The sequence below is a fragment of the Solea senegalensis genome, linkage group LG20, assembly GCF_019176455.1.
Source record: "Solea senegalensis isolate Sse05_10M linkage group LG20, IFAPA_SoseM_1, whole genome shotgun sequence".
Taxonomy (NCBI): Eukaryota; Metazoa; Chordata; class Actinopteri; order Pleuronectiformes; family Soleidae; genus Solea; species Solea senegalensis.
In genome coordinates, this window is record NC_058039.1 from 7,313,725 (window position 1) to 7,333,940 (window position 20,216).

Below are 20,216 nucleotides of genomic sequence, written 5' to 3' on the forward strand. Positions count from 1 at the left end.
ATGGACACACACACACACACACACACACACGTGTGTGGTTACCATTCCTCATCTACACACACCTACAGAAGTTGCCTGCATAATAACCTTTACCATGCGGGTTGCTAAGCAACTCAAAGCCTACGTGCCAATGTAGAGTATGTGTGTGTGTGTGTGTGTGTGTGTGTGTGTGTGTCCTGTGAAACCAAGTGAAGCCAATGGAGACCACATTATTTCCAGGCCAACACTGAGACTGTGTACACACACACACACACACACACACACACACACACACAGAATTAGAACTCTGACCACCAGGAGGACAATTTACCCTCCACATCAGGACGTAACAGGAAGTGCATCACCACTCCTCTTTCTGGACTCTAAGCAACTGTGAGGGGGGGAGATCTGACTCTCAGTGAGAAGCAGCATCTCATGAGGTCTAAACTCCACACGGTTCAGTTCAAGGCCTCTGCCTGCCTCATGCACGATGTCAGCTGACGTCGACTTAAGTTCTCCCCGCGAGGATAAGTGTTATAGACAGGCGTTTATACTCCACCCCTGCAGACTCTGGCAGCTCTAACACAAAGAATCCTATATCCCAGCCTATAGCAGACGCAGCTCTTCTTACTCTTTCACAAGTGAAAGCCAAGGAACATGAGCGCACTTCTCACTTGATTTACATAACGTCATTCAACGTTCTCTCTGTAAAGTGGACAGCAGTGTGATTGGTAAGTAACGACTGTGAGTCTGCGGGTGCAGAAACTGACATGGTGCCAGTCAGATTCTTCACAGTGGGTCTTTTCTTTTTTGTAAACAGTCTTCAGTCACAACTGATGAAGGCGAGCCATTCTGGGTAAGTAAAGCGAGATGACTGCAGTACTTCTGAATATAGCTGAACAAAATACCCATACATGGTCCAAGAGAAGTTTCACAAGTGCACTGTTCTGCCAAAAAAAAAAACAATTTAGAAAAGACAAATGTGGATAACCACGAGTGTAGCTTGTGCTTTTCACAGAAAACACCAACGCCGCCTCTCCACACATGGTCGTCCTTTGACACACACTGAACTGGTCGTGAAGTGTTTTCCCCTCTTTCTTCTCCCCTCGTGTTCTTCTCTTCCTCTCAGCGTCGCTTCAAGCCATCCATCTCTGCCATTCGTCTTCCCACGGCTCTCTGTATCGTCGCTTGCAGACATCCATCTCTTGCCATCTCAGCCTCCCCATGACTCCCTCCAACCTGTTTATGCTTGCTTCCCCTCGCTGCCCTCCCCACCCCCCTCCACCTCCACCCAGACAGAGGTGGCCATGGGATCACCTGATCGCCATCTTTACACTGCACACAGGAAGAGTTATGATCATGAGACGGGGCCTCGGGCTCTGCAGCGGCGTTCTATCATCAGACGAATGTACTGAGAGCAGGGTGACTCTGAAAACTCACCGTGTTTACTAATACAGCAAACACGTGACCACATGTAAGATGAAAGATCCGCGATATAACGCGCGGTCTCAGCAGCCGTCGGCCTCTTCTGCAGCCTCGGCTGCTCCAACAGATGTTCCGGGGTCGTAGATTATTTGGTCAGCTGTGGCCCCTTGAGTAGTTCAGTGAGGACAAGATGTGATGTCTTGAAAACCTATTTGGTTTATTTGAAGTGTTAACACCAGGCAGAGACTTAAAGCAGACGTACACAAGTTCAATTGGATCTGATTTGAAAAGTGTGTCCGTATCCACACTGGCATCAACTTAGTCTCCGCTCTCAGCGGTCTCTATTTTAAGGCGAGATGCTGCGGAGCCTCGATCAGCTGCTCCTCTGGCTGAGACGCTTCGGTTTGGTTTTAAATTCGGCATTTCTGACACTCGCAGTGAGCTGCTCCGTGCTGGCATCCTGTGTGATGAAGTGCTACGAGCTGTGTTTTCGGTGGTGGGTGTGTGTAACAAACCAAACCACCAAACCAAAACATAAACAGAGTTTGCCACCCACAAATGAAAATGCACTTTGTGAACATATGAGCTGCACCAGTTGAACACACTTTCCTAACCGCAGTATACACTTCTTACACATAACACCTTGGATGGCCAGTACCTAGACAACATAAATAACATGAAAGTAATTTACATTTGCACCGAGACACTGCTGTCAATCGTGCCGTCTCTGCGTGACAGACGGAGACTCAATGTGACGAGCGTTTGTGGGGTTGTCACTACTGTCTGTCACGGCCTACGGGGCCACACTGAAGTAAACAAACCCCTGCCAAAGATCAAAGATCACAGAGGTCTTATCAGCAGGTCAGACGCGGCGTCCCGTGCTAAAGAGACGGAGCAGTGATTAAGGCCAATAAGGCAGGAGAATATGTGGCGGGGGAGGAGAGGAGAGTGAAATCATTCTAAGGGAAGGAAAGTAGAAGTGTTATGAACAAAAGCAGCCACTGCACTTTGGAAAACAGTGTTGTTGAGAGGCTGTGTAGGAGTTGTCGCAGGCACTCACACGTCAGAACACATGCTCGACATCGCAGCTTCTGCAAATCACACATGCGCAGCTTTGCTTCATTGGCTTCCTTTCATTTGGACAGATTGAACAAAGCGTTATCCCCAACCATAACCATTTAACCTTCATTTGAATCTCAAGCTACACTTAATCCGTAGCTCAGAAAATGAGTTTTGCCTCATAAAGGACCAGGTTTTGGTCTCCATGGCAAGGTCGGAGTCTCTGCCAGGAAATATCCTTTAGATCCTATACACACACCTGTTGTCTGTATTTGCAGGATTCTGTTGTAGATTCCATCAGAAAGCTCCACCACAGCTCTGCTGGCCTGGACCATCTGCAGACAGGGAAACACCCATTAGCATGAAATACACACAACACAGTTGTGGCTCACAACAACACTTTTTTGCTCATTTAAGCGTCTTGTTTTTGTGCATAAAACCCCAGTGGTGAGCACACTCAGGATGTAGTCTGATTTTATTGTCTGCTGTAAATGAGCGCTGTTCTCCACAGATAAAGCGGACCTGTGTAAATCTCACCGGTAAATTAAACATTGTCCCACACACACTGGCGGTTGTTAAAATGATGGAAATAGCCAATGGAGTGTGCGCTGAAGGCAGAATCAGCCATAAATTGCACAGTCGATACACACACTTATGCAAATACACACGTATGTGAGGACACTTACAGAGACTTATGTGGCAGCGCTTCTTTCAAATGTAGGAGCGCGCGCACACACACACACACACACACACACACACAGGTTTCCATGACTTCAGAGGACATTACATTGATTTACATTGATTTCCTGGAGACTTACTCTAAATCTAACCTTAATCCTAATTACTACTGGCCTAACTCCTAACCTTAACCTAATCCTTAACTCAGACTAACTTTAAAACACGTCTTCACTTTAAAATGTAGTAGTTTATATTATGAGGACTGTGTAAACAGATTTAGGTTCCCAACAACATAAGGAATACCTCACACACACACACACACACGTGTGAGCTTCACAGACATAATGCATTCCCTATTTCCTTAACCTAACCATCCCAAACTAAGTGCCTAATCCTAACCTTTACTCTAACCCTAACCTAAAACCAGGTCTTAAAGCCCTTTAAAGATATGAGGACCAGCCAGAATGTCCTCACTCTGTATGATTTATACGATTGTTGGTCCTCACAACAACACACACACACACACTCTGCTTCCCATTTCCCATGCCTGTTGTTAGCCTCTGCCTCCAGGCATCAGGATTAAGGTGTGGAGTCCGTTAAGCTGAACGACATTCAAATCAATGCTAATAGTATTCAGCACCAGGGTGAGGCTTAAAGACGGAAGTGGCTGCACATGTGAACAAGGGCACACTTGGTCACATTTGGCCCGAGGACTGAAACTGCAACGCTAATTCCGCACTTTTTAGTACCCACTCGTAAGGGGGCGGGACCTCATTCCCACAATGTAAACAGTGTCCGCCATCTTTGCTAACAGTTATGCTAACAGGACAAGTCTCACTGGTGGGCACGTGACAAAGAAAAGAAGGAAGATATTTCTCAACTCAGGTTAGGAAGCACAATTTTTCAAAAATACTAACCCTATTCTAGTAATACAAAGCTAAATGCAAATCGGTGAAGTATTCCTTTGAGTTGAAGCGCCACCGTGTGTTCACCAGCACCCTCCCTAACTCATTGTATATGCTCTTTGTATGACTTACTATGCACTTCATGCCGGCGCGCTATCATCCTGCCCAGGAGACTACTGGAGAATATAATCTAAAATGAAATATGTAGACGTGCACTTTGAACAATACATTATTTGAAAAGGCACTGCAGGAGCCGGACAAGTGACAAAACAACAGAGGTGTAATGTTGTTTACCACAGAAACACTCTTGAACGCAGCTGAGCGGAAAATACTAACAATGGTCAACAAAAGGGAGAGAGAGATGAATGAGGAGAGGATTGTGAGACATGAAAAAGTGACATCGCATCCTCGCCGGCAAAACCCAGCAAACTTACATCCTCTCACAGCTTTATTGACTTTACTTTAACACACCTATTGACTCCCATCGCCCTTGTTCTCACTTTGTTTGTTTGCTTTGTTTGTTTACATGGCGGGGAGTTTTTCCTCGAGGGAGATGCATTTTTCAGCTAGCATTACATAAATTAACATTTGCTTCCTCCTACCTAGGTCAGTGGATGTCTGCACTTCATTTGGCTGGAAACGGGCAGTGGATTTAGGCCAAGGTGAGGATGCTGCCCCTGTGTTTATGAGCCGCGTTACAGCCAAAACAAACGGGCATGTTGTCTGCCACATAACAATGAGAGCCTCTATTGTGTTTGAGAACATATTATTAAAAAAAAAGGAAGCTTTTGTCTCGAAGGTGGATTTTCATTGTTGGGTCAAGTACACAGGAGATGGGAGGTGGCCAACTGATTTATCACTCTTTTGCCTTTGTTAGGTCCTTCCTTCCTTTTGATTTCCTCGTTAAGGAACTACGTACCCTCACTTTACAAACGCAACAATGAAGCATATATGTGTTGAGTGTGTTCCCTCCTCACCATTTCGTAGGTGGAGACGACGCGGCGGAGGACATCAGGCAGGGGCCCCTGGGGCTCCAGGGTGGGGTACTGCTCACGTAGGTCAAACAACAGCAAAGGCGTCCCGTCTGGTCCTGACACCCTGGAGCTCAGAGCCAGAACGCACTGCATGAGGTTAGCCACTGCTGACACTCCACACAGCTCCCTAAACACTGCCACAGAGCTCTGGTTAAGAAGGGGAAAAAAAACAGATTTAAATTCAAACATGAACACAACTTGTCCTTTCTTCCACTCTCTGATTCCGCGGCCTGATGGAAAACAGTTCAGAGAGATGCTGAATAATAGCAAAACCATTTTCTCTTCTCCTCTGTTTTAGCCTGGAATTCTCTCCCCTCTCTCTCTCACACACACACACACACACATAAACACACACCTAATCAAAAGCTAGTGTGGTGGAGCTATTTGTCTTTTGTTTCAGCCACTGATTTGTTCTCCTGCAGCTGTGCTGTTGCAGTAGTTTGGACTGAAATGAGAGAAGTCCAGAGATGTGGATGCCAACAGTCTCACCACACTGTGAGTGAACATTCATTATAATTACTACTTTATTTCCTCCGGGTGACAGAAGCACCCACACACCAAATTACCACTTTCCTTGTGACAGGTGAGGTTACAATAGTCATGTCACGACAGTGGAGATATTCTACCCTGTTCATCTCTAATCCCATCATTTGTAAATTACTGTCAAGCAAAATTACATTGTATCTGTTTTATTCAACTGTAATTGAAATTGTAAATGCCAAAAGAATCCACTGTAACAACCCCCAAGGCCAAAGATATTCAGTATTATATTATTGCAGACAATTTTCTCTGTCCTCTTTATTCTCTTTCTGATCGCATCCTCACCTGCATGTTTTCCCTCAGATCGGTGGCTTCCTTCACCAGTGGAGCAACCGTCTTGAAAACCTCGTCCACCGCCCGAACGCCCAGGTCCCTCAGCGCCGTGTAGCTCCTGCCCTTGCGGGCTTTCCGCACGGACAGGCCACGTTTGTGAGGCTTTCCTCCTCCTCTACGATTGGTGAGGGCCACGTGGACGAACAGCCTGGAGTGTGGAAGCTCCTCTCCCGTCAGGGACTGCAGTGGTACGTGTCGGTAGCCTGGCTGAAGACACTCCAAAGAGATGGTGTACTGACCTGTGAGGTAGGAAAATATCACACTAAAGTTCAAAAGCGGTTTTAAAGGAGTATGGAAAAACTGTGCTGTAACAGAATATAAAAGTCAAATCTAGTCATTTCCAACCTTTTTACTGAGGTACAGATATTTTTTGGATCGTATATATTGAGAGCTATTTAACTTTGAAAAACAGTGATTCAAGACCTGGTAATTCAGGTTTCTCTGCTAGTTTACTGCGGGTGTTCACCCCTTGTAGGTAAAAACAACATATATTTTAATAAATTAACTTAAAATAAATTCAGATTCACATATATATATATATATGTATATATATATATATATATACATATATATGTATATATATATATATACATATAAAAAACACAAATAAACTACACCTGTAACATCAAAACAGCTTTGCAATCCCCTGGGGAGCTTTCGGGACCCCAGCGGGGGTTGGGAACCTCTTTTCTAATCCAATCCTGTGCACTCTGTTACATTAACATAAACCTCTTTGATGTCAGACCCTCACCTATAAAATCATCCCCTATGAAGTCGTCATCCAGCACAACAAAGCGAACCATAGCGAGCTCCGGCAGATTGATCTGGAACTCGAAGCTCTCGTCAAAGATAGGGTTGTCTCCGTTGTGCATCACTGTCCTGGTGCGGCGCTCTGTGCAGTCTGCTGGGATGCCATGGATCTCCACATACACATATGGGTCTACCACGTCCCCTTTGGCCCCAGAGCCCCTTGGCCTTGGCAGGTTCTGGCCACTTATCACCTGAGAGATTAGAACATCATGTTGGCTCGTTATTAATAATAATAATAACAATAATAATAATAATAATAATAATAATGATGACGATGAATTGTTGGCTATTAGAACATAATTGTGCGTTTAGACGACTGCTCCAGCTATAACAGAGTGATATTGGTGAGGCTCTAGATGATGTTGCCATGGTGAAGTCATGGTGTAATCGATTAATCGAGTAGTCATTTGGTCCATAAAATGTTAGAAAATGTTGATCAGTCACTTAGAAAGGATGATGTTCTCAAATGTCTTGTCTTGTCCAAAAACCAAAAACTATCCTGTTTTAACGATTTCTTTGTTATATGGAGCAAAGAAACCAGAACATATTCACATTTAAGCAGCTGAAAAATCTAAAAGCTATTTTAATTCCTTAAAAACACTCTAAGCGATTGTCCCATTGCTATATTTTTTTGATAGGTGTTTAACTGCTATTTAAAGTAAAAATAGTTAGAATTTTGAGGCCTTTGAATTAGCCCTTTACATGAACTTTACACAGGCTGCCATCTTGCATCTTGCATCTTGCATGTTTGTACAGCAGCTTACACAAAAGTAGAATGACATCCTTTATGGTGTGTGAAGGCCACCATAGTTCCTTGACACACTTAGGAAGTGGTGATTGGAGGAGTCCTATCCGTCTATCTACAGTCTAATTCTTACACACTGGACCTTTAATACCTTCATGAACCATTTGAGGTTTCTAGAAATGACCCCAGTTATTTTTGCCTGGACTGACACACTCATCAATCTAAACATCACTTCACCCCGTCCCCCCAACGCCACCTTCACGTGAAGCAGCTGTGGAGACACACCAGGCACCGTGTCTCTCGTGTCGGCGCTGAAATAAGACACCTCCTGCCGCATGATGGCTGGACGCAGAACGTAACCACAGTTCCCGTTCTGCCGGAACCAAGCAGTGTTCAGGTCCATCATCAGACCTGCTGTCTGAAAATTCATAGACACAATTTGGCAGCCGCACTTCCACAGGTCTTGAGGGTTCATGTTGCTCGAGTCAATTCGCATGGGGTTGGGGTAAACCCGCGACAGGAAATGCTTGTTGTGATTGACAAAGTGACCGGGGCTGTCGCCAGCGAGACGCACGGCCAGGGACTCGTGAAAGGAACACAGTTCCCAAGGTTTTTGGGTTTTTGTTGATGTTGGAAAATCAACAAAGCTCACAGAGTGACAAAGAGTTACTAGGTCAGACATCTCCTTCAATAGTTGGAACCGCTTGGAGGGCGGATGAGGAGGATTACAGTGAGCTGTGGAAGGGACGCTTTTCTGCAACGTGTCCTTCTCACTTCCTGCAAGAGCTGCCAATCCACTGTTAGCTGTCTTCAACCTTTGACACATCTCTGCACCTTCATCCTCCTCACTTACCTCCCCATCCTCACCATCAGAACCTGGACCCAACTTTTTACCCTTCAGTAGAATTTTATGCCTTAAGGCATGTGGCGATGGCAGGTAGGCGTCCCCTTCATTTGGGGGAGTTGTGTATAACTTCTCCCCGAGTACGCCCGTGAGATACTCCCACATTTTCTTCTGCTGTCCAGATGAACAGTGGTTCTCAATACATATGATTAAAGGATAGCCTGAAGCCACAAATGCAAACTTTCCAATTGCCTCCAACACGCAGCGCAGGGTCAGTGGTGGGGAAAGGGTGTGACCTGTGCACACCACTGGCTCCTCATCAGGACCGTCCCAAACGTCCACTTCCACACATCGACAGCCCATCTTGAGGGCCCGGATGTAGCCGGAGATGTCCGAGGGACCTTTGAACTGATCCTCGATGAGGTAGGTGTTGTGGGAGGAGTTGATGAAGTAGTGGGACAAAGGCTGGGACATGTCCTGACACACGATGTCGTGCTCCCTGTCAAAGAGGCGGCACTCTGCTGAAGTAAGGTAGCTGGTGAAGCCGTCCAAAGACAGGTATCCCTGCTGCCGACCCTCCTCTGATGGCTCATGGGACTGGATGAGCTTCAGACTTGTCTCCTCGCTCACCTGGAAGACACAGTGAGAGACTGAGTAATGAAGACTTGTTTAATCTGTCTCATTTCATACGTGTGGCCAATCTGTGGTACTCACTTGAGTCATGCCCTGCTCAGCTTCAAGGAACCGCATCAGGTCTTTGGCGTCCAGGAACTCCTTGTTGCTTGAGAACTGCACCAACAGAAAGTAGATCTCCGGACGTGTGCCAAAGTCGTGAAAGACCTCGATGAACTCCTGCTTGGTGACCCGCTCTTTTCTTCCCGGAGATCTTTTGGGTTCCGCGTGGTCTTTGAGTCCAGCCCCATTATCCAGCATAAGCCGAACCCTTTGTAGCTCTTTAAACCTGTGCTCCACTTTGCTGCCGCTCACCCCGGGGTTCACACGCTGTATCAACTTGATGGCCGACTGCAAGCGAATTCCCTCCTCGACACCATCCTGTCCGTCCGAATCAGCGGCAGAGGAGAACAGCTGCTCTAACCAGCCGAGTCTTAGACTGTCCTGACTGCTGGAGAGCATGTCCAGGGCATGTTTCCCATACTGCATCAGATACCTGGAGGCAGAATAATAAAAACACTGGTAATGCAAAAACATTTCCATTTTCACCACAAGTCTTTATATGACATTCACAGTCAGTAAAGCACATAAGCCGAATCTGTTTCAAGACAACTTAACTTTAAGTGCATGGCCTTTCATAATAAAAAAATGGTCTTATGGGACTATAAAGACAATTTAGTCCACCAAGAACTTACAGTTCACCATAATACAATCTATACTAGATAAAAAAGTAAAGACCCACGATATATTACTGTACTGACACAAGATGACAAACCAGATAAGCTCGATGAGCCTCCAGTGCATTGTTGCACCTTTGTTGAACCACAGTTAATTGTAGGATAGGAGTGTAGAGCTCCTTTGTCGCACCTTAGTCCGGTCACCCAAATGTTCGCCACTTCAGCAGAGTTGGCCACCAGGTCCAGGTTTTCGTACAGATCTCCATAGATGATGGAGAATGCACAGTCCTCTGATATCTGCTCATAAACCCCGCTGGTACGAAAGGTTTCTGTGTTACGGCCCGTCCGTACCTACAATTTTTGGATGACAAAAATTAAGGAATTACTGAATGAATCTCCATCAGGTTGTCTTCCATATGGTTTGAGGTTGAAGATGACGTTTCCGTGGCCTAATTCTAAATGAATCAATGAGGTCAAACCAACACCAAACACCATTTATGAATTCATTTCTATTCATTTCCCCTTGGGATACACAATCGCCAGAATAAAATTCATAAAGATGACAGCGTTTAAAAGTGCAATATGTAGGAGTAAAGTGAATTATCCACTGACCTCTCTTATGGAGGAAAGAGAGATCCGGGCTTTGTCTGACTCCTTCTTGGACGGCTCCCAGCACAGAGCCTGGAGACCTGCGTCCAGCATGTAATAGCGCTGGTAAACACGTGAGTTTGGACGGATTTTCTTCAGCTCACTTCCCTCAACCTGGAAGCAAGATTGGGATCATCGCGTCAGTCAACTTCACTTCTTATATTTCACATTAAAAGGGTCACACTGTGGAGCTGACCCACCATGGAGTGAATGCAGTCAGCGGCACTGCTGATCTTCTTCTCTGACAGACTGCTGCTGAAGGACACGGTCTTCTTCCTCTCCCGACCCACGCGTGACCCGTCCTGATGAGGAGGAGAATGAGAAATGTATAAAAAGAAGAAGAGCATCGTGTGTGTGTGTGTGCGTGTAAGGAAAAGTAACTAAATGAGATGAAAGAGACAGGGAGACAGTGATCCCTCGGAAAAGAAGAGTCTTTGCTTAAGCATGGCAAACATTTTTTCTGAATGGATCTCAAAGGATTAAAAGGCGTAGCCGCTTATATAACCATATATAAACACAGATTATTTGGTCTACCACGTAGAGCTCCCCCCCACCCCCCAATCAGTTATTGTTTTCATGATGACAGACTAAAAGCCTCTGCATGCCCTTGCCCTTCAACGTTATACCATCAATCATACCTGCCTGCCCCTTTCACAGCAACGCGGACGGACACACACGGCCGACTTATCTGAGCTCGCCCATCTGATTTATTGACCAGTCAGATGTCACCCCCACGGAGAAACGCATACTAATAGATAAGAGCATATATACACGTGGGCAGTGTTATTCAATTATGGATATATAAGAGTCCCGGTGAAATCAAATCAAGGACTTCATTGAATCTTTATCTATAGCAGAGTAACATCAGTGCAGCCGATTCAATCTCAAGTCGAGAGACTGAAGATGCAAACACCCACATACTCAACATACTAATGCCTCACTCACAGTCTGTATAATATACAGTAATATATACGTATACAGGAAGAACAATACAGAAAGAACAAGGGCTCCTTTTTTTTATCTCTTTACCCTGTTTATTCTCGTGCAACATGCAGTTAATCTTCAGAGCCCAGGGATCATTTTCAAATTGCTTGTTTTGTCTTGTTTATGTGAAGATATTTAATTATATCTAAGTCTGCCCTTGATGAAAATGTGTTAGTGGCAGGAAAATTTGGCCCGCTTAGCGTCTTTCGTGGAGCTCCCTGTAAGCAGCGGTCAGTGAGCTGACCTATTGATGTCTGAAGAAGGACAACAAGTAAAAGTGCAAATGGATTATTGGTGCCCAAGGCTTATAGATATGTGTAGGGAGCGAAGGCTGCATGTGGTCGACTCCCACAGAGGAGCTATTGATGTCACACATGGTTGTACATACAGTATGTTAAATCATCTTCCCTGCGCAGTTCTACGAGACGAGAATCACATATATAAGTGGATTCCTGCTGGAACTTAGAAAAACAAGCACATATCTGTCGTTCAGTGGATCAAATACAGTAGATTTATTTAAGAAAAGAGAGAATGAATGAGGTTGGACTGATTTAAACTGGACATCTGCAAATATTCATCAGCGGCGGACGAGTCCTTCTATACTCCCCACTCATCAGCATAACTCTGATTTATTTCAAAGTGTTCGTATAATGAACTCAAACGCACTTGGATCTTTTATGCAAGCGGAGACAAGGGGGGACTACAGAGATGACAGAAATCCAGGGGATATGAAAGGCAGAAACTCTGAGGAAAATGACCTGAGCTGTGTCTGCGTTTCATCCAAAGAATAGGAATGAACATGTGAAAGAGGAGGCATAATTTACAGAGGATGAAAAGGTTCCTCTCAGAGGGACAGAGCGGCATCTTCAAGTCCTCCATTGCCTCATTACGAGAGACAAGTGTTTCTTGTGCCGACAAGTTGTTGTTTTTTGAGCTGGCATGGTGACGGAGGGAGGTGGAGCTCCAAAAATACTCCCCCCCCCCACCCAACGCCCTCAGGCATGATAGTGAATGGTGGGGGGTTGTCAGCATAGGAGGAAGAAGACATATTAAGCTACAACCTCCTTCATATCCTACCATTAAATATGCATGCATGAGAAATCTAGAGCCCGCGAGAGTCAGTGTTAGACCCTTTTATTTCGGGTTGCAGGTTGTCGAACTGGAAATAGAAATAGAAACTGACTTATTATTGCGCTAACTGATGTTGTGCTGTAATTAAAAAAAACTTGTCACTGAAGAGTGGCAGTAACACGTCTAAATTTAACACTCCACAGCAGCAGGGGGGTGAAAATCTTACAAGCAAAAATGTGGGTCTCATTCTTTTACCTCCTCCTAAAGGTAAATGTTAAATGTTGCACAGCTGGTTGTCCAGTGAGGCGTCACACCAGAACTCATTGACATAACTCATATATAGATGCATTTGTTCAAAAGAACGCAGCGACACATTAGCATTCACAGCATTTTTCTGTTTGTTTGTTTATAAGGATCTGCATTAGTTTTGCCCTGAGGCGCAGCTAGTCTTTCTAGGGTCCACGATAAACATATTAGATTTTAAATACATACAGTGGCCAAAACAATTCTAATAATAAAAATAACAGATGTTTAAAATAAGTTTTAGTCAATAATCTTTGATCTGTTATATGTTAAATAGTGCTATATATTAGGCACATTGTCACCAGGAGTGTGTGACATAAGGAGTTTATACGATTACATGTGAGCATGACCACAAACAAACATCCCTGATTAATGGAAAAGTTCAAGTGCAATTATCTAAAGTGTGGTGGCCGTCCCGCGCGTTCAACCTCTGCTAACCTTCAACGTAAATAACTGATAACTGAGACGCAGTCTTCAGACGCAGTCTTCATCACTTCAGACTCTGACTCAGAATCATTCCACTTCGACTGTGCTGTACTGTAAAAGTCTCCATCACAGAGGTTTACTTTTGTTTTTCTCACGCAGAGTGAGATGAGTCTCCAAAACCGCCACTGTTCTACAAAACAGGAAGCAGCCTGTCGGCCCGTCACAGTGAGCTTCCTGTGTTGAGTGAAGTGACAGTACTGACGAGAAAGAAAGAAAGAAAGAAAGAAAGAAAGAAAGAAAGAAAGAAAACCTAATCTACAACAGTGTGTCATCTGTGGGTCCCGACCTATTATTACATAATATATCTAAACAAAAGAACTTCGAGTGAACTGTGTGACAGGCACGATGACAGAGAACATTAAAGAAATTTGAAATTCGAGAGGAGGAAATAGATAAGCAAGATAGTTTTTTGTTTGTTTTTTTAAGTAGGAGAGAGGAAGAAAAATAAATACAGACCATACAGTCCTATCTTCCCTCATGTTTTGCCTCTGCAATATCTTTCCTTGGTATTTGCCTGCAGGCACCAGCCTCTATGAGCCAGTCTGCATGCATTAATAGTTTGTTAGATGAACATCTGTTTATACAAATGCAACAAACCGGTAGCACATTTGTATGCTTCACCTTTGCCACTCTAAGTACAACAGACAGAGGGAGGTGAGAATGCAGTTGTTAGGCGAGAGAGAAGAAAGAATAGAAGGAGTTACATTTGAGGGAGGAAGGCTGAGCTATGTCGCCAATGGCCCTGTGTGTGTGTGTGTGTGTGTGTGTGTGTGTGTGTGTGTGTGTGTGTGTGTGTGTGTGTGTGTGTGTGTGTTTGACAGCAGATGCTGGACGATTAATGACAAAGATGGTTTATTTCCAACAGTTTTTCACCCAGGAGCTCAAAACCACTTGACTGGTGGAATTGGGGTGCAGAAAGTGGAGGAGGTGATTTACTGGAAAGTGTGGGTTGATGTATACTGGAAGAACAAGCAAGGCAATGCACCATCAGGGTTGAGCAGAGGAGAAAAAAGAAAAAAAAAGTGCACAGCTGGTAGAAAACCTCGTCACAGTCCCCTGCTTCTCTGCTTTTTATGTCTGATATCACATCGTTTTGATATATATATATCTATATATATATTTATATATATATATATACGTGATTATGATCCCACCACGTACAAGCTCTAATCAGGATGTCCTCATGAATTATTGCGCACTTATCACAAAGTGAGCCATGGTCACACACTGAGTGAGTTCAGCTGGGGTTTGCACATGTGCACGACTGCTGCAGAATGCAGGACACTGGGGTTAAACAGGGCAGAGGAAGCAAGCTGCTCGAGCTACAGAAATAATAGTTAAGAGACAACATGGTGGGTCTGACTGTAAAGCCCCTCCCTTGTGGCAAGAAGAGCGGCAGATGCTCTTTTATGCTCTAAAACCTTTGAAGTCCCCTACATATATGTAGACACTCGCATGCACACGCGCACACGCACACACACACACACAATGCTTACTCACACACGGAATGAAACAAGTAAAAGTTTGACGAGAAAAGGTCATCTTGTCACAGCGCTAGCCACAGTGTTTGCCGAGGGAACGTCACAGATGCATTTCCTGCAGATAGCAAAAGGGCCACGAAAACCAAGAACACGCTGCTTGAGCACGAATGTGACAATTAATGTGGCGAGCGTGCTTCCCACACACATCACTGATGTCTTCGCTGGGGCTAAAGAACAAGCACATACTCAGGCAAGGGCTTGGCAATGATTCAGTGACAATATGCAGAATGGAAATATAGATGTTAATCCTATACATCTATATATGTATATATATATATATATATATATACATATATATATATATATATATATATTTATATATATATATATATATACATATATACATATATATATATATACATATATATATATATGTATATATATATATATATTACGTGCTTCATTCTGCAAAAGCATTTTAGCTGAGTCATGTTTATTTCTTCTTTGTGAGTTACACAGTTGGAGAATCATGTCTTTGTAATGACTCTGCACAAATGTGTTGTTGACAGCTTCATACATTGTAAAATGACTCTATTGGGATAATCACAAGTGCTGGTCACTCATCCTGTGCTTGGTTTGTGTGTGTTTTCTTGTGTGATTGACAGCTGGTATCAACCCTTCTGTGACCATCCTTTGGCATGCGTACTTCTCATTACTGTAACTCCTAGACCGTTCTAGAAAATTCAAAAACTATGGAAGAGAAATAGAGCTTTTGCGCCCATATGCTTGTCATTACGGTCGCCCACAGGACTTCCGCTGAACAACCTTCCAGTCACAGACAGGATTCACCAGCACGTCACGCGTTCGTGACATCAGCTTCTCAGCTGGAAAGTGAAAGTTATCTTGGAAAAGGGGGCAGAAGCACTCACTCATTGAAGATCTTTTGACAATACTACAGCCTTAAAATCAAAATAAATCCAGGCAGCCTGATTATCTTGATGGTCATAAGAGGGTTAAATAAATAGGTTAGCTGAGCAACACTCAGGGAGCAGCGTACCTTGCTCAGGGGTACCCAAGCCCTTTTTTTGACCTGGTGGGGACTTGAATAAGCAACCCTGCAGTTACAAGCCAAGTTCCCTCTCCACTTGGCCATGGGCTGCACAGTTGCCCAAAAGAGAACATCAACATGGCTCTGGAGGCTTCAGAAAAGGAGTTCACCTTCTTCAGGGTGTGACATCATGTTTGGTTGACCAGCATATGGCTCCATGTAAACGTGGAGCATATGTGTTTCCTGCGCCTGCCTCACTGTGAGTGAGAGGGTTTACACAGCGCTCTGAGCTGCTCATGGCTGAGCTCACACAGTCTCTCTCTCTCTGGAGATGTTGATTTGAACTGCAGGAGATGCTCAGAGCTTGCTCTGACTCAAGCAGTCCTACCATCGCCGGCTGTGTGCTGCACCCTCTGGCTAATGTTACTCCCACAGTCTGCACACACACACACACACACACACACACACACACACTCGATAGTGATGTAGAAAAATACAAAACGCTAAAACACACACACTCAACCGTGTCATTCTGAAATATATATATTTCCGGCCCGGCTGCCAAGTAAGAACTATAAACTATTACAACAGTTTGGAAATTACTCTTATGTCAGGGTTGCCAGGTTTTTCCCCATGGCTGCTTTTTTAAGCCCTGGCTTTAATTATTTGGTTCACAGGTTGAGCAGACATACTGTATTTTGTTATAAAACCTATAAATTAAAAGCAATAAATCAACGTTTTCAGTAAAAATACACATTTAATTCAACACACACAGGTGTATACAGTACACATACAAGGCATGCCATATGGCAGAGGCTGATTTGTGAGTTCTGGTATTAAGCTGTTTCTTTTCACAGACCTGGCAACCCTGCTCCGTTTTCTTGCTGTTCTGACCAAGGATGGGAGATGGTTATCTTAGCTTGGCGTGTAGTCTTGAAGTACAAGGGAACATCGATCCTGACCCTCCCCATTCTTAGCGTTAGCGTTAATGATTAAACAGTAAGATATAATGTATAGTTATTAACAATAATATAATAATATAATGTGTAGATATATTTGTGCTAATCTAAGATAAAAAATAAAAAAATAAATAAAGCTACAGCCCATAATATACACTCTATAGCTTATTTGTTGAGATCCAGCCCTCACGATACTGCAAGAAACACAACCTATCATCTCATTTGAACTGAACTGACTGAGTGAATGAAGGCTCAGCTGTCGCTCAGTTGTCAGGCAGAGCGTGTTTGTGTGGTTTTAAGGGTGAATAATCATTGTATTACATGCCCTGTTATTCTTGGCTAATGACACACGGATGTGTGAGACAAACGCATGTCTACCATGTCTGTCTTAGGTTGACATGTGTAATGAGGGAAGTGGAAGTGTGTGTGATTCCTCAATTTTTTTCCCCACACGAGTGAAATAATAAATCATGATATAGGCCTACATACTGATTATATAACAATTAAAGTTACTCTCATTGCCTCCGCTAAATCCAACAGGGACACACATACACACATGCTGGACACAAATCCCCTGACTCTAGTTAAAACTATTCTGGAATGTCATGCTTCCTGTTTATCTGCCTACATACCAGCCAGACTCCTATTGTGAGGAATCCCGAGATTAACAACAGAGATAGTTCCGCAAACAGAAAAACAAACTGCTGCGAAGACAGGTGGATCCAGAGCTGTTTGGCTTTAAAGCCTGAGCTCTGTCCTGAGCTCTGTCCTGAGCTCTGTCCTGAGCTCTGTCCTGAGCTCTGTCCTTCTGAAGCCTCGGGAGTTTCCGATTAGAAAACACAAGCACGTCTGTGATGAAAGCACAAACGCGTGTGCAGCGCTGCATGACCACTCTGAACATTGTGAACATCAAACGTGCAGTATTGAACGTGCAGCAGTCCAGGGCATTATCATAGCCGCAATGCATGCCTATTTCTACTTCAGTGTATTGGAATGCATGTGCAGTCAGTGTGCAGCGTCTTTTCTGACACTGTCCTGTACTATGACTCTTTAGGGAGTGCTTTTAAATCACATGAGTCACTGTCGAAACTAATTGCGAAAAGACAGGCCGGTGTGCGAGAGTAGAGTCCACAGCCTGGTTCTAATGATGAACAACATTACATTACATTACATGTCATTTAGCAGACGCTTTTATCCAAAGCGACTTACAATGGAATTCAGTACAATCAACCAGGGGTGGGGAACAACCTCATTTCTGAGTAACTGGTTAAGGTTAGAGCCAAATTTAATCTTGAAGTATCTGTCATTTTCTTACAATAATCATCAATCTAGTGCAGCCCTTGATTAGAGGTAAGATGTGAACTGTTACTCACACCTGCCTTTCCCAAAACTATCAAGGAACGACAGTGACCTTCACATACCCGAAACAATGACGTTTTCCTTTTTTGTGCAATTAGCCGTACAAACGTGCAAAGATGTCGGCCGCCATGATGCAAGACCCTTGCCAAAAATGCATATAAAAATGTAAGTCCAAGAAAACCAAATTACTGCATGTTCACCCCGTGTGTGCGTGGGTTTTCTCCGAGTTCTCCGGGCAAGTCCAAGGACATACAGATTTGCGGATAAGGCAAAGTGACTGGTGTAAGCGTGAGTGTGGATGGTTGTTCGTCTCTATGTGGCTCTGTGATGGACTGGCGACCTGTCCAGGGTGTACCCCGCCTTTTGCCCTGTGTCAGCTGGGATTAGCACCGGTGACCCTCATGTGGAGGATTCCTGCCTTTAACTGCTCTGAAATGTTACACACCAGAACTTTAATGTTAGGGCCAGGCATTAAGTCCTTGTGGGTAAGATTCTGGTTAGTCTTTCCAAGCGACTGTTAGTCAATGCAGGGTTATAGCAGCAAAGACCTGTGTTTTCTTGCAGTGAGGCGCCACGGAGAAAGTGGCGAGTCATCACCAACTGCTCGTAGTTGAACAGCTACATTGCAACATGAACCGTTCAAGGAAATTAGCCAACTTCCTGTCTTGCCAGAGTGAAGCCAATCACACACATACACACGGATGAAGCCATGTTCAAAAAGACATGTCAGTGCAGGCAGCAGCACTGGAGACAAGCAGCAACTAGAGATCAATACAAGACCTCATATATATGCCTAAAGGGAGGCACCATGACACGGCAAAGTCTTGGGATGGATTATTGATTAGACTTAAGTGCGATAACACTGTTTTTCTGGTTAAATTGTGAAGAGGTGCAGGCAAGGGGATTAAATTGTTTAGCGACATTACACTGGGAACTGTGGAGGGAAGAGTGTAATCAAAGGCAGCAGGTGGTTTTCCCTTATTACATCCTCCACTGTGCTAATAACTGACACGCCTGCTGTAGTCTGGCTGGCTCTAGAACAACACACACACACACATATATATATATATATATATATATATATATATATATATATACACATATACATTGTGAGTGTCAGTTTGCATAATTAAGCTCAATAGCACCACATTATCACCCAAGGTAAGATGAGGTGACACAGATGGAGAGGAAGCGGAGTATAAAACGGTTTATTTTCAGACTACAGGTTGATTAAGTCCAGCTATTCAAGGGAAATGGGTGTGTGTTCTTGTACTTGTTTTTATTACCTTTTTAGGACCTTTTCTAGTATAAACACAGATCTTGTCAGGACCAGCAGTCCTCATGGGAACCCAAAGCCTGGTCCCCTTGGAGCAAGACCTCATTTCAGAGTTACTGGTTAAGGTTAAAGTCGTAAAGATAAGTTTAGGTTAGGATTAAGGGTTAGGGATATTGCTCTGTCAGTGCAGTGTCCTGGGAAGAATAGCTGCTCAAGTGTGTGTGTGAGAGAGAGAGACTTGAAAGTGATTTTCTATTGAGTCAATTTAATGTTTTCACTAACCATGGCATCAGCTCCAGATTCCTGCAGAGGCTTGTATAGTGCTGTTGTGTAACACCATGCCTTAACCATATTACTGTCAATAACAAGCGACGGGAAAGGTTCACTTTCTCTAAGGTCTTCACTGGACTTTTAATTGTCATTTTAAGTAATTCCCTTTAAGGCATTTTCTTTCCCTGAAGGGAAAACAAATGACCTACCTTGATCAGACTGCTGCGTCGAGGGATCGGTTTAGATGCTGAATCAGAACCTGTGCCCTCCCACGTCGGGAGCTCGCAGCTGGACTGCTTTTGGAGCCCCTTCACTGTGTCTGGCGCGCTGCAGTTTCCGTTTGACACCAGCTCTCCTCCACGGTGCGCCTCCGCGCTCGTTTCTGCTGCTCCAGACGCAGCTTTCCAGCCAGCAACCGGTGGAGGAGCGACGGCGCTTCTCTGATTCTCTGCGAAATCGGCCATGGTGACGATTACATGGACTCCCGAGTCCTACAGACGGCGGGCGACGGAGCTGCGACCGCTGCAATACAACACATCTGCACACGGAGACAGACGTGCCATCGAGAGAAGCGAGCGATGAGAGACTGTGTGCAGCAAGAGCGGTGGAAACTTCTCTCTCTCTCTCTCT

At 44.3% G+C, this 20,216-nt stretch overlaps 1 protein-coding gene across 1 annotated transcript; it reads right to left on the bottom strand.

Annotated features, from left to right (window-relative positions):
* Positions 1–1,604: 1,604 nt before the first annotated feature.
* LOC122786847 (inactive phospholipase C-like protein 2) lies at positions 1,605–20,213 on the bottom strand. The gene is made up of 10 exons (XM_044053349.1): positions 19,796–20,213; positions 10,550–10,651; positions 10,314–10,463; positions 9,892–10,052; positions 9,067–9,520; positions 7,765–8,982; positions 6,705–6,954; positions 5,906–6,192; positions 5,024–5,227; positions 1,605–2,798 (listed from the first exon to the last, which is right to left on the bottom strand). The coding sequence occupies exons 1-10, from the start codon at positions 20,048–20,050 to the stop codon at positions 2,643–2,645; spliced, it is 3,237 nt and encodes a 1,078-aa protein (XP_043909284.1). The 5' UTR covers positions 20,051–20,213; the 3' UTR covers positions 1,605–2,642.
* Positions 20,214–20,216: the final 3 nt, after the last annotated feature.

What these genes read in the sequence shown, in the direction of transcription:
- LOC122786847 (XM_044053349.1), bottom strand. Translation starts at nt 20,050, where the DNA reads ATGGCCGATTTCGCAGAGAATCAGAGAAGCGCCGTCGCTCCTCCACCG. An exon ending in CTGACTGCATTCACTCCATG is followed by an intron (nt 10,464 to 10,549) that starts GTGGGTCAGCTC and finishes TCTTGCTTCCAG; the next exon opens with GTTGAGGGAAGTGAGCTGAA. An exon ending in CACAGCTGCTTCACGTGAAG is followed by an intron (nt 6,955 to 7,764) that starts GTGGCGTTGGGG and finishes CTAATCTCTCAG; the next exon opens with GTGATAAGTGGCCAGAACCT.